General features: G+C 48.6%; 2 protein-coding genes across 4 annotated transcripts in view; one reads left to right on the forward strand and one right to left on the reverse strand.

The window, feature by feature from the left end:
* Positions 1–1,608: 1,608 nt before the first annotated feature.
* On the forward strand, positions 1,609–6,116 carry CCNI2 (cyclin I family member 2). Of its 3 annotated transcripts, XM_082324284.1 has the most exons (6): positions 1,609–2,054; positions 2,680–2,829; positions 4,187–4,321; positions 5,111–5,185; positions 5,531–5,591; positions 5,950–6,116. In XM_082324284.1, exons 2-5 carry the CDS (start codon positions 2,716–2,718, stop codon positions 5,543–5,545), a joined length of 339 nt encoding a protein of 112 aa, XP_082180410.1. In that variant the 5' UTR covers positions 1,609–2,054; positions 2,680–2,715; the 3' UTR covers positions 5,546–5,591; positions 5,950–6,116. The 3 variants fall into 3 exon arrangements, with proteins under 3 accessions (XP_082180410.1, XP_082180409.1, XP_082180408.1); XM_082324283.1 differs by having other exon boundaries at positions 5,531–6,116; XM_082324282.1 differs by lacking the exon at positions 5,531–5,591.
* A 1,419-nt stretch (positions 6,117–7,535) lies between these two features.
* The window catches only part of SEPTIN8 (septin 8), a 47,187-nt gene continuing 40,320 nt past the window's right edge, over positions 7,536–14,402 (reverse strand). The window contains exon 10 of the mRNA XM_082324281.1: positions 7,536–7,748. Within this exon, the coding sequence (XP_082180407.1) occupies positions 7,583–7,748 (166 nt within the window). The 3' untranslated portion in view covers positions 7,536–7,582. The remainder of the gene's footprint in view (positions 7,749–14,402) is intronic.

The following is a 14,402-nucleotide window of genomic DNA, read 5'->3' on the forward strand; positions in this document are numbered from 1 at the left end:
CAAATGGAGGGCTGGAAGTCAGTTGCGCTGTATTTTTGCCAGAGGGCTGTAGGCAGGAGCAGGAATGTGGCCAGGATTGATCTGGGGCTTCCAGAAGGGTTTCTGATCCCACCCACCAAACTCACTGGTGTATCACAGGGCTGGGAACACACCGGTAGTGACAGGAGGGGGCCGTTCCCTCGCCCCCAGCTGAGCGTCCCCAGGTGAGTCAGGAAGCTCGAGGACAAGGTGTTCAGCAAACACAGTCGCTTTGCTATTTATACATCGCCACAGTATTACTCAGAGCTGTACTGTATGCAAAGATTTGTAGACTAACAGAGTAATTTAGCAGCAAAAATATATAACCCAAAGGGCTGGTGAGAGAATAGGGAGTCCTGTGTGGGCAGACAAAGCTGAGGAGCAAGAAAAGGTTTAACATAAAATATCGGAACCAGCTCTCCACAGAAAATGCTGCGTGAGAGAAACAAAGGGAACCAGGAGCCAAGGGGAAAGCTGAGGAGAGTGGCTGCGAGAGGCGGGGAGACCCTGCTTGGAAGCAAACACGGGTGATGCTGGCAGAGCGGCCCAGCCCTGGGAGGGGACAGGGGCGCATATGCTCCATGAAACACGAAGAAAAAGGATCCTTCCCAGTGTCTGGAAGGAAAAGAGCTCACGTCAGGTGTTGGGGATGGTGCGGATGCAGCACAAGGGTATTTTAATAGGACAGGGCCGAGCCAAAGCGAAGGGGCAGCGCATTTGCCAAGGCAATAACCGATGCCAGGAAAGGGGGCAGGGGTGGATTCGGGGGCTCTGCCGAAGGTTACCATGTTTGTCACCGTGGCAGAACTTCATCCTGACCCCGGGAACGCACGGCTTTGCCTGACAGAGACCACGCGCTCTGTGCGGGAGCGACAGGCCCACGCGGGCCCAGACAACCTTCGCCCGGGAAGCGCCAAGCGGCTGGGACCAGGGGCGAGGTGATCGGTGATCCGGAGATCCGGAGATGCAGCGGAGCCGTTCCCCGTGAGAGCAAGCTGCCAGCGGGACAAGGCTGCGCCGCCGCAGGACCTGCACCCTCGCACGGCGAGGCTGCGGCCAGAGCCCCGCCGAAGTCTGCGGGAAGGAGCTGTGCCCAAAAGGACCCTCTCAGCCGCCAGCCCGTTGCGGGCTCCACCCCGGGGGCTTCACCGCACAGGAGGGACCGGCTGAGACGCTCAGCAGCGCCTGTGGGCGCTGAAGGGGGGCGAAGCACCTCGAGGTGGGGCTCCGCAGGCGTCGCCCCCGCCGGCCCCCGCAGCCGCCGGCCTCCCGGGCGGGCCGGGGCGGGCCCTGCGCGCAGCCGCGGATGGCAGCGGGCGGCGCGGCCCGTCCCGCCCGGCCGAGCCCCGCCGAGCCCCGCCGAGCCGCTCTCCGCTGGCGGGGCCGCACCGAGGGCCCGCCCGCCGCCCCCATGCCCGGCCGGACCCGGCCCAGCACCGCCGGGGCGGCCCAGCCCGGCGGGTAAGGACGGCACCGCGGCTCTTTCTGGCGGGGCGGCGGGCGGGGGTCTCCTCCCGGGGCGGGGCGGGGCGGGGCGGGGCTCCCCGCCGGCCCCGGTGCGGGGCTGGAGCGGCAGTCCGGGCGCTGGTGGTGCGGGGGCTGCTCGGTGTCGTTCTCGGGGACAGTCGCGTTCAAGTTAGCCGGAGGGTGAGCTTTTAATTAATTCTCCCCCACCCCCGGAAGACAAACTTTTCAGCGCATCAAACCGGACAGATAAACCTTTTCCAGCTTTCCTTCTGAAATGGCCCGGGCGGTCAGGTTTGGATGCTCTGACATCCAGCGGCAGTGAAAGCCAAAGGCATGTGCGGTTCCTGCTTGCAGTGAAACACAGGCATCACGGTTTCAGCTTTAGAAATGTAGAACGGTTTCCAGAGGATTCATGTCACTTTGGGGCTTTTACTGGAGCTGTAGAGATAATGGTGTGAGCTTCCAGAAAACACTGATGCGGGAGCCCACATCCACTACTCTTTACAAAGAAAAGCAGGAATTTTATATCTGGTACCATATTTTTTCTGCTGTTAAAGAGACACCAAAATGTAAGTATTGAAATACTCGGTTTCAGGCTGAGATGTTCTCACTGCTTGGTTCTTGTGTGATATTATACAGAAACGTTTATTTGATGTAAATACATGCTTAGCCTGGAGAGTGGAATTTCCAAAGTGTTGCTGTTGCACGTCCTCAGCAGCAACAGAGAAAGATTAGACTGCTTTAAGGAAAACTGTTGACTGGGAGTTAATAAACCTCCTAAGAACAGTCGTCTTTGAGCTTTTGTACAGAAACAATAGACCTCTATTTGCCAGAAACCTGAAATCAGGTGATAACGGGTTGCAACTTAATAGCTCTGCAAATGGAGAGCTGAATGTGAAACAAGGTAAATGGAGTAATAGGTACTGCTCACCCAAGGTTACTCAAGCAAGCCTTTACAGAGCCCAGGAGGAAAAAAGCTCGGCTGCACTGTTGTTTGGCCATCTGATATGTTTTCTTTCATCCTGAGCTTCCCCCTGGGAAGATGGATGACAGGATTGCTCTCTCTGCAAACAAACAAGTCGTATGGCTGCTCCCGACTTAGTTCTCAGCATTGGAAAGGCATCACGAGAGGAAATCATACTTAGTACAAGGAGCTGGGATGTTGCTTTATAATTCTTTTCTTGGTTTTGACAGCGGCTCCTGTCAGGGAAACTGGCTCAAAGACTTGCCATGAAGTGCCCCGGACCTCCAGAGAGCTCGAGACTTGCCTTCTTCCTGGAAAATGCCTTAGCGAGAGAGGCTAGGACTTGGAAAGTGCCAGTTTTCCAGAATCTCACCCTGAAGGTATTTTCCTTTGTCCTTTTTGGAAGTGCCTAAGGGACTCTGCAGAGATGCAGTGCTGGTCCTGCCATCTAATCCACCTGAATGCCAGTCATCCCACATGGACTAAGCTTATGGAGGGGGAGGAGGGTCTGTATTTGTCCCATCTTACACCTTATTAATGCCCCATGTAAACCAGGTGCTTGCATTTTGTTTTGACTCAGGTAGTTTTGGGAAATCTGGTGGAGCAGGTAAGAGCAGACAATCAATAGTAAAGCCATAAATATGTCGTGTTAGAGTTAATTGTGCTCGACACCATCTTTGAGTCCCATCTATTCAGATGGGAGAAAAGGGAATTCACTGAGGCCTGACAGAAACCCAGCCCCATTCCCGGCTGCTAAAGCGAGTTGGTCTGCTACCTTAGGAAGCTACAACACTTAATGGCCCTCTGTGTACAATGCAAACAGTTACGCTCAGCTGCTTCTGTAAAATGCATCAGATTTATGGAAGAGTGCACAAAAGTGCCCTATCACCCTTGTCTCTTTTTTGCAATCGTGTAGAAATGCTATTTTCTACTAAGTATTTTTACTACCAAATAAAGCAAAATAGTGAAATGGATAATGTGATGAGTAATATTAAACAAATTGGTGGTAAATGTTGTCTGTTCTGTGTAGCTGCTCGGCCCTTTCAGTTCTCCTGCAGTAATGTTCAGATATGTGCCATGGGTCATGTGTGGCATTGTAATGGCAGCCAGAGTAAAGTCCTTCCTCTTATCTGAATGCATCTTCAAGTAAGATACAAGAAAGAAAACAACTGAGTGCATTTTGCCTTGTGCCTTGGGGGAGTCATAAACCTGGCTTCTGTGGTCCCAACGCTAAGCAGATCCAAGGGCTGTTAAAAAAGAAATCTTGCAAAGTAAATTGAAACCTGCTCCTGACTCCAGTTTCTCTCTCCCTGTCGAGGCTGTCTGAACAAAACACATGCTGCATCGGAGGCTTTGGTTTTGTCAGGAGAGGGAAATAACGAGCACACTCAGCACCTTGTTTGTAAGAGCTCAGTTTGGTGGTTCATACCCACTGTGCAAGGGGAGGGCTGGGTGTTTCTCCATTCAGTACTCCAGTACAATCCAGTACCGGGCCCTTGTAAGCACAGCTAGAGCCTGACTGGGTGGGCAATGCGAATGAGTGCTTTAAACTGCTCTGAAATTTGCCCTTCCCCTCGCTCTGTAGACACAGCCAACAACTTTCTTCATTTCAAGCCTCCAGACATCTGAAATGTTAATTAGAGCACTTAGAATGATTGGAGTCTTCCTTTGGAGATATGTTAACAAAATCATCAAAGCACTAACTGTATTTTTCTTCTAACTTTTTCTTCCCCTCAGGGCACAGATATCTCTCTGTTGTGTTACAAGAAAGCAGTTCTCTGGATTGCAGAAATAAGCTCTCAGTTCCAGTTTTACCCTGAAACATTTGCCTTAGCTACCAGCATCCTTAACCGGTTTTTGGCATCGGTGAAGGTAGAGAATCCCTGTCAGCTTTTTTTTCTGGCTAGATTACCGATTGGGGATGTAAGGAGTATGTAATCGGTTTATACACGAAGCAGGTACTATGTTTGGCAGCAGATTTAGGAAGCAGTCAGGGTCTTCGCTGGGGAAGGCTTTTAAGCATATATATATATATGCTGTGTATACATAGACATATATATATATATGAACTCAAGTGTTTGATGAAGTTCCACTGATTTACAGTCCTTGGTAGAAGTGTTTGTGTGAATTGTCCAAATGCTGCGATAAATACGAACAACTCATTATCATCTGGTTGTCTCTGCTAAACAGAAAACATTTGCATTATCACTTGTAATACTTTAGTTTTGAAACCACTATTTTTAACTAAACTGTGGGGCCAACTTTTTCTGCTGTTGAAGCAACAACAAAGTTATGAGTTAAACTGAGCCTTGCAGCTCTCAGTTCTACTTAGATTGATACTGGCATTTGGCAAAAGCATATTAACTAATATCTCAGCTAAGAAGAGGAATAACATCACATTGTAAATACTGTGGCATTGCATAGTCTAAAAATTGTAGGATACATGAATAGAGAGTGCACCAGAGGAGGATTTATTTTGTTTCACTTTGGATTTCCTTGCTCTGTTTCCAGCTTCAAATTAATCTTTCTGCAGCTAGATTAATTCAGAAGCAACTGTAACTTAAATGAAAGTTTGAAACTTGTGCATCTGTCGTAGAATGACAGTTATTTCCCCCAAGACTGTTATCTTCTTTACTCAGTGTTTTCTTCTTCTCCCTTCAGGCCCAATTAAAATATCTTCAGTGCATAGCAATTTCCTGCCTTGTCCTTGCAGCAAAAACCAATGAAGAAGATGAGGTCTGTATGTTTCAAATTAAACACACTAAACTCATCTTTTGTGTTCAAGTTGTTCACGTTTCCAGGTCTTTCAGCAATTTGGGCATAACGAGGAAGTGCTAACTTGTTTACCCTAAGTAGTCCTTAAGGGGTTTTCATCGTTGCTTGGAAGAATTGTGACCTTTATGGATGAGGACTTGTGTTTGCTTATGTAATGGATGTGTTTCCCTCCTCCTGCCCTTAAACCTCTCTCCTCTCTTCAGAATCCACAGCTCGCAGTAAAGCTTAGTCTGGGGGGGGACAGTCAAGATGCAGACGCACAGTTTTGTGTGCACAACATCAGAGTGCTGTAATTCCTTGTTATAGGTCCTGGGAGGGTAAGGTAGGCGAGACAGAGCAGAGGTTCTTCAGAGAAAGCTTAAAATAGGTGAGTTTGCTTAGAGTCGAAACTGGTTTCTGAACCTTGCAAGGAACTGACTCCGGTCTGCACCTCAAGGTGAGCATGTAAAATTAGCAACTACCCATGTAAGTGTGAGATTACACAGGATAACCTCTCACGGCAGAACTGCACTGGTAGACTTCTTCAGACACTTACAAACATGAGCCAAAAGCATTTCAGATTGCATTTCTCCTCTTGCCTTCATTCTGTTTTGAAAAAGAACAGGAAACCTAGGAGTTGGAGTCAGACATGCATGTCTCTTTGAACAACTTCTGCCATAGTGAAATGCTCTTCGTTGCCTTTCTCAGGATGCGTCACACTGAGGTTATTCTTCTTTTCCCCTCAGCTAAAAAGGAGAAGCTGAGTCAATGACCGCAGGAAACGACAACCACAGAAGGCCCTGTAAAACAGGCCAACAGGAAGCCTCCTTGTCAGAGGAGCAAAACTAATGAGGCTGGTAGCAGGGAACATGCATCACCGATGCAGCGTTAAGGAGGCTGACAGTGACCCAGGAGGTGAACAGCATCGTTTTTGCTGTGGGTTCGTAGCCAGCTGCACTGTGGCGAGCATGGACCAGTCTTCATTTAGGATGGGGGTTACCTAGGAAAGTGGGTCTCCTCAGCGAGCATTCTGCTTAGCGCTTTGGGATGCGTATAAACTTGTCAGGTCCCTTTACAATACAGAGAAACACACACAGCACTGCATAGGACGTTGGCTTCTTTATTATTTTTAATTTTTTTTTTTTTTTTTTACAGGTAATACCATCGGTGAAGATGCTCGCAGTGCAGAGTGGTTGTAAACGCTCTCCAGCTGAGATCTTGAGAATGGAAAGAATTATACTAGATAAGCTTCATTGGGATCTTTACACAGCAACACCAATGGATTTCTTAAACATTGTAAGCACTAAGTTTTGCAAATTTTTTTTTTCTTTAAAGAAACAGCTCCTTATCAAATAAGACTAGAAAACACAGATGCACACACATACACACACCCACACATCCTTCCCAAGATGCTTTGCAAGCTACCTGTTCTTAGCTATCTGCAAGTCTTCTGAAGAATGTTAGTGATTTTTTTTTTTATTTATTTTTAAAATTTTCTACTATTTAAAACCTTTCATTTTGCTCAAAAAATTTACTCCCATCTTTAAAGGACAACTAAAATGGACATTAAAAAGATTCTTATAATGCACAACTATACGCCATTTTAATTTTTTTAAATACACACTGCAAAAATATTTCTAACTGTTTCCATTCTATTAATACTGTACATAGAAAGCTGTCAGAGTTTTGCTACATTTCACACACAGGTTTTTTCTTAAACCATTTTCCTTTTCACCCCACTAAATATTCACCCTTGTTTTAGGCAATGAGACTACCCCAATCTGGCACTTAGTTCACATTGCAGTTACTAAACATTTGATAGAAACAATTAAACTTTGTCTTCAAGAAACGATCATGTGCTAGTAAGGCAAAAATCATGTGATACGAACACATCCTGGATCCCTTTTTTAAGGTTATGTGCAAATATTAAGCCATCTTAGGCTGCTGATTGTGAAAACTGCCTTTCTTAGGTGCTTGTTTCCTCAGGAAATTCAGAGTGCAGTCATTATTATTGGTTTTACTCTATACGTATCTGCTGGCCTGAATTGAATCTGCTGGATAGCAATCTGGATAACGTAGAAACTTCAGAAATTGTTAGGAAACACAGACCTTGTACATTCATTATAAGCTCAAAAAAACCAGTTCAATGGTTGGCAAGTACAAACACAAAACACAAAAAAAAAAAGAGGGGGGGAACCCTTTGGGCTTCCTGATATGAGATGAAATTAGTCTGTACTTCTGCTTGATAACATATGAAAACATACAAAGTTCACTGACCTCTGCTTGTTTGTTTTTATATGTGTATATATATACTTTATCTTCTCTCCAGTTCCATGCCATGGTGATGTCCAACTGGCCCCATCTACTACATGGGCTGCCTCAGATGAATCCTTCCCGCCATGTTGCGTTCTTGACCAAACAGCTACAGCACTGTATGGCGTGCCACCAACTATTGCAGTTTAAGGGCTCCACATTGGCTTTGGTGATCATCACCTTAGAGCTGGAGAGGCTGACTCCTGAGTGGTTTCCTGTTATTACTGATCTGCTAAAAAAAGCACAGGTAGGAATCAAAATGGCCTTTGGTCACAAACCTTGAGGCCAGGACACTGATAAATTAATAAAGCGCACGTGTATTTACAACCAACATTGCACTTTAGCAGCCTTCTGAGAAGCGTGTGTCCATGGCCTGCCTTCGCTGCAGACCTTGCTAGTGCTAACAAGAGAGGGAATAAAACTGCAGTTAAGGGCTGGGACTGGGGAGAGGGCTTTCCCTTTGGCAGGCAAGGGAGGTTTCCAAATTGCTTGGCCACAGATAGCTCCCTGCCCGCTGAGCAAGGAGAGATTCTCCCACAATGGGAGTGTCTGGGAGCACCTAAAAACCTGCCCACTGTGTCCCCAGCCTCCCACTGAAGACTGCGAGAAATTCTAAGTACAGTTACATTAAATACAATCAATTTGGCTGCTAAGGACACACATTAAAGGCAAGCTCTGTTTTTTGTTTTTTTTTTTTTTTAAAGCTTTTCTCCAGTTCCATAAAACACATGCCTTTTAAGAGAGCATACCTAGAAGGCTAACGACCTAGGCTGTCACCTTACCATGAATCTGTCTGAAATAACCTAACCTCCTGCTGCCCCTCCTGACTGTTGTCACCTCCTAAAAAGAGGGAGCGCTTGCCCCCCTTGTGTGTAGTAGCTTGGGAGCTCCTGGTTACTGGTTTTGCATCAGGGCCAGCATGCACGTTGCTGATATGCATCTGTTGAGGCATCCAGTACAGCCTGTCCCTGTCCTCCCCCTAACTACAGAGTTACCAGAGCAGTGGCCAGAAGAGAGAGTAATTTATCATGAACTTACAAAAAAATCTGTATCTTTCCTTACAGGTTAACAGCACTGAATTCATCCACTGCAAAGAGCTTGTGGATCAAGAGCTAATGTGCTTGCAGCCATCCAATGCTGTTTATATTTTCTATCCCATCAGCCAGGCCATCCAGGGCCATCCCAAGGCAAGGCTACCCTACCACCACCCTTCTGGATTGAAGAATTCCCATCAAATGAGGTTGAGGGTTGCTGTAAGGCAGCCAGTTTTAGCACCTTTCACACCTACCACAGCCCAAATTCCTGATGACACCATGGAAACTGATGAATACTACGATGGATTCAGACACCTGTACAGTGAGGATGGGGGAGCGAGTGGAGGGAGGGTGAGCACGGGTGGCTCATGCCCTCAGCTGAGGGCTGGAGAAGGCAGCTCCCCCTGTCCTCCCTTACAGCCGCCCGAAAGGGACTAGTGGAGAATTACTGCCTTGGAAGCAGCCACTGCAGAACCAGTAGGTCCCAGCGAACAGAACAGCCAACACACCAGAGCAAAAGCGCTGCTGTGGTTTTCAGAGGATAATGACAAATCGGTATCTTTCTATTTTTTATGTCCTTCCTAAGCAGTGTCTGCTACCCCTCAGTTTTTAACATCATGTAAACACAGGAAGATGGGGAGAGGAGGGACTTGGTCACAATCGTACAACTCAGGGATCAAGTTGGCAGAAGGCTACGAACTGCACCAGAGAGAACCAAATGTCTCAGAGTTTATTTTTAAAATAGCTGTGATGAAGTGTGACAGGCTGAGCCTCGCTCCATCCTCCTCTTATTCGAGCTAATCTGACTGTCCCCATGGGAGAGTGAACAGGAGCTGCTTTCGAGGAAGGGGGAGCTCCCACTGCTGGCTCTGCAAGAGTCATCCTCAGGTGGAACCAAGGTTTTGATTTAGTAGTGAGAGACTAAGAACCAAACCTTCCAGTTTTTCTTAAGGCCTTACTCTGGAATCCAGGGGTCTGAGGTCTGTGCTCTGGCCTGCTTCAGCCATTAAAGACCCAATCCCAGTTCCTACGAGCTGCAGGAAATCACTTCTTGTCACCGTTGCCTTGGGCCCTCGCCAACCAGCACGTGCAGTTCAGAGTTTTTTAGTTTATTCTGTCTTACCAGACTGGACAATACAAAATGCCTTTAATTAATCCCCCTCCTGCCGCCATTAGTTTTTATGAACTGCTAATCTCCATAGCAAAGCAGTTTTACAAACTACAAAGGTCAGTTGAAACCTCTATTGCACTTTTAAAAAAACCAGCCTTACACCTTCTTTTGAAATAAGTGTTTTCTTAGGGTTTTTTTGTTTTGTTTTAAATAGGGCCAGCGTTTTCAGGTGCCTGTTATCCTAGTCTGAAGGTGTAATCCAGACAGTACTGGGTGAATAACAGCACTGCACCTGCAGGTCCCTGTCACAGAACAGGAAAGGGTTTCCTACGGACCGGCACAGGCTAAACGCTGAGCAGGGGTCGCACGTAATGGCCCAGGATAAATAAATAGGGGACAGGGATGGGACGGGAGCAAGGAGACCCTCATGCTGCATAACAGCAGCGCTCAGCAGCGCAGGAAGAAAGTTTCTGGCCTTCCTTCCCTTGCTCATCCTTTTACTTTGTAGGAGAGGAATTCCTGAAGGTCGAACCGTACAGGACTGATGTCCTGAGCAGCTCTGTTAACAGATAACGCTTTCTAAAGTATTACATTTGCCAGAACTGGCACTGAGAACAGGGTGAGCTTTGTATGCGTGCAGGCAGAAAGCCATGCTTTTCTTTTTAAACCGCAGAGAAAGCGGTGCCGGTGTTCCAGAAAGAAACGTTTAGTATCAGAGACTTAGTGCAAGTGACACATGGGAGCAGACGTGACTTGAACCAGCGGTGCAACCGAAGGAGGTCCCGTGAGGCAAGTCAGAGCCACCGCACACTGTGAATGCTGTGCTGCAGGGGGGAGCCTCTGCCCTGGCCAGGGGATGCCGAGGCAGCAGGACCCGGTGCCTGGTTTTAGACCGGGGGGGGGTTTCCGAGGTGCCCACGCAGCCGGGGGCCAGGCAGCGGCACGCCTGGGACTTGTTACTCATTCGTCCTGCCTACGTACCACAGGGAAGGCTGTCATTTCGTGGTAGGGCTCTTCCCTCCCCCCAGTGCAGCACCTGCCTTTTCTATCACAAGCTGTGACTTGACTGCCTGCCTTTTTGAAGGAGGCGAGTCATCTTTTGTAGTTTTCATTAAATAAAATACAAGTTTGGTCTGTGTGTTCTCAGCGTGCTCCTTGAAGAGTCCAGCCAAAAGCCTACAAAGGTCCCTGGGATGCTTTTCCTCCCATCCCTTTGCCCTATCTCAAGCCTCTTCATCAGCTGCGTTAACCAGTGGAAATGCTGGCAGAAAAATTCTACACAGAGCAATTAACGTGCTGTAACTTTATACCACAACCACCATAACTCATGGTTTTTTTCCCCCAGCTTTGAGCCTATGCTCATAGTTTCTTGCCCATGAGCTGGATGACACATTAAAAGCTGTGAACAAACCTCCTCTTCAAAACCTCTGCAGATCTATATGATCAACGTTCAAAAGCATACATTAATGGGGGGGTAATGCTAAAAGATGAAGTCAGGGCTGCTGAAGGGCCCACCAGGGTCCCGTGTTCCCAGTCAGGTTGCAAGAGGCCATACTGGGATGGGAACAGTAAATCTGGAGCCTGCCTGCTCTCCCAGGACACGCTGCTTCTCTCCGGCAGCATGGGCCCTTTCGGCACACTGATTCCAGTGCTGGAGTTCGGGTAAAGGAACTACCACTTGCGCTTGGCCTCAGCGGGTTAAAAGCGCCGCTTACCTTTGTGTTCCCGGCATCGTTAAGACCGGAGCTTCCCGCCCTAAAGAACAAACTGCAAACGACAGAAGCAGCTGCGGTTGCAAGAGGATCATTCTTGTTACACACAGAGTTCTCCATAGCAAGAGGTGCACAAATTCCCTTCTTCCTGGCAGAACGGGGCCTGAGGCTGTTGGTATCTTCCCCCTTACTGGCTGTACAAGTGATGAGTTACAAGACGACACACCACACGGCCAGGGGACAGCAGTGACGGGAGCCATCGTTTTGCCCAGCTGAGTTTCGCAGATGACGGCTATCTCGCTGTGGTGCCTGCCTGCTTGGATTGTGCGCGCCGTGCACGCCACAGAGACAAGCTCATCCTACCTGCAGCTGAGCTCCCTGCTGTGCATCCCGGTACCATTTTGCTACGCGCCAGTTACTGGCGAGAACGTGCCAGCTGCAGCTGGCACAGCGAGTGCTGGCACAGATCTGATGTGTTTAGGGCTAGTTTTGTGAGGATTGCTGTTTTGGGGAATATTTGGTCCCTGTAAAACTCTATAGAACATTTACAGAGTATTTGCAAAGAGCTCTTACGGTGCCTCATCCTGACCTGCTAAGGAAGGCTGCTTCCCCGCTCCCTCGGGGCAGGAGCGCGGCACAGCTCCCCGCCCTGGGCCCTGGCCCTCGGCAGAGGGGCGAGGGCGGATTTGTGTCAGGACGGCAGGATCCCTTCCCCTGCAGGGCCCTCGGCCAGGCCAGGCACGCCTCTCGAACCCGGACTCCTTTTGCTGTTGCCTCACTTCAGGCCAGGCTTGCAGATGCCTGAAGCTGACCACCACCTTGTAAACAAAGCTGCAATTACATCTGAAATCCCCCACAGTAAGGATCCCCAGAATTGTTTTGTCCTTCAAGAAGTTTTCTGGCAGACACCGCTGCTGCGCACAGATGCTCAGATTCTGAATTGGAACCAAAACATAAACCGAACATTAAATCACCCACGGAAACAGCGAAGCCATTCAGAGTCACCCCCCGCCGCCGCCCCATCGCCCGTTCACCAACCACCAAAAGGAAACCTGTCGCAGCTGAAGCGAGTCACCCGGGAACCGTCACACCTAGGGATGAGCTGCCGTGCTGCGGACCAGCGCTCACCAGAGGGTTTCAATAAACCTGACTTGGTATCGCTACTTACGGTGGGCGTGTGATGTCCTAGAAGAAGAATTCATTTACAGTTGCACAAATAAAGAAAACTTCTGTGGTCAGAGGATTGACCAAGATACAAGAAAACAGCAGAGGGAAGAGTAATACAGCAGTTGTTTTACAGGTTTCTGACAAAATTTGCTGATACACCAAAGAAAGGCACAGAAGCAAGTCACAGCAACCAGCACCAGGGGCACAGAAGGCTCTTTCAGAGCACCCAGCAGGACCTTACCGATACCAAGTGCTTTCTGATGTGTATAAAGCCTTTTATGTGTTTATTCTTTCGGGCTGCCTTTCTATCTCATTTGTGGGGCTGCCTCTGTGGTTGTTTTGGTTTTCTTGGGGTTTTTTTTTGGTTGTTTTTTTTTTTTTTGTTTTGTTTTTTTTTCTTCTAATTGGCTTTACTATTTTAAATTCAATTTGAACAGTACTTACAGTTCGATTCTTTAAGAAAAGTGCACTTAGATCAAGTGACGCGTTACCTCCTGGCAGGTCCCAGCAGCTCCCCCCGTTCTTCCTCAGCAAGGCGTGCAACTTCAATCCCACTGGTGACCAAACTACGGTCATGGCAAACACAACTTAGTCAAATCTTCTGAGAAATTTGGGGGGGACAGGGGAAGCTTTTATTCCCAATTCACCTATCCAGATGGGAATCTAACTCGACAATAGCTCCAAACCTGATTCAAGCTTTGCCAAAGGAATTAGATTGGTTTGCCTCAAAAGAGAACACAGGCAAGTTTAAAACAGTCATCAAAGCAGCAGCAAGGGTGTGCCATTGCTCAGCTCAGCCTGACGGGCACACGCTGCTCCAGCTTTCCTCCCGCTTGGTGCAGGGCACAACAGGCACGAAGACAGACAGAGCCACCCTAAGTGGACTTCCAGCTCTGAATCCACGGCCCCTGGGAGACAGCCTGGCCAGACCCTGCCTGCTTCTCCCCCGGTCCCACTTCCACCGAGGCACGTGGTGCCTCGCCCCTGCCCGCGGCGGGGGCAGGCAGGGATGAGCCACGTGGGATGAACACGCGCGTCACGGGGTTTAGTCCCTACTGCCTGCGAGTGGCAGGAGTCTCCAGAACTTCCCTGTGTGCCCAGTTTGGTTATTTTCAGGCCACATACCTGGTACTGCCGAGATTTATTTCCAACTTCTAATTTATGCCAAGGGCACCCAGAGGTTTCAGCGACATACAACACGCCCCAGGGACAGGAGCTCAGTGCCCGCGGTAGTCAGTGCCTCTACGCCATCCTCTCCATCTCAGCAAACTCCTGGGTGGTGACGGAGACCCAGCCTGCTCAGTGGGAGCCTCGCTGGGCTCCTCTCGCACACCCCGCTGTTCGCAGCCAGATCCTGTCCCACTCGGGTCACACCACCCAGCACAAGGCAGGGCTACGGGTGCAAGCTGCCTTCAAACCTCCTACCAAGGACTGGTTTGCTGCCCGTCCTACCCAGCCCCACGGCACCGGGGCAAGCAGCAGCTTGGGGAAGGGGAGGGAGGCTGCTGGCAGCAGCCGCCTCAGAAGTATGGGGGTGCGCAGGGGACATCCCACTTTAAACACAGACACACAGGGCAACGGGGTTAACAGAGAGAAACTGGAGTAGCAGTGAGGGTTGTGAATTTGGACACAGCACTTTGTTGTTCCAGTGAATATAACTAGCATACAAAAGGTGTTTTTACAGATGTTTGTTAAACAAGTCAGTTTTGTTTTTATTAAACCCAACTTTGGTACAAGCAGGTCATTCCTGAGATTCATTTACAAGGTTGTTTTAAAACAAAGATCAGCTGGGGCCTCTCCCTGTTCCTGTGTGAAGTTAGAGTAGGGCACAGACATCACACTTTTTTTTCTTTAAACAAGTA

The sequence above is a fragment of the Platalea leucorodia genome, assembly GCF_965183815.1.
Source record: "Platalea leucorodia genome assembly, chromosome: 11".
Lineage (NCBI taxonomy): Eukaryota > Metazoa > Chordata > Aves > Pelecaniformes > Threskiornithidae > Platalea > Platalea leucorodia.

What these genes read in the sequence shown, in the direction of transcription:
- CCNI2 (XM_082324282.1), top strand. Translation starts at nt 2,716, where the DNA reads ATGAAGTGCCCCGGACCTCCAGAGAGCTCGAGACTTGCCTTCTTCCTG. An exon ending in TCCAGAATCTCACCCTGAAG is followed by an intron (nt 2,830 to 4,186) that starts GTATTTTCCTTT and finishes TCTTCCCCTCAG; the next exon opens with GGCACAGATATCTCTCTGTT. An exon ending in GGTTTTTGGCATCGGTGAAG is followed by an intron (nt 4,322 to 5,110) that starts GTAGAGAATCCC and finishes TTCTCCCTTCAG; the next exon opens with GCCCAATTAAAATATCTTCA.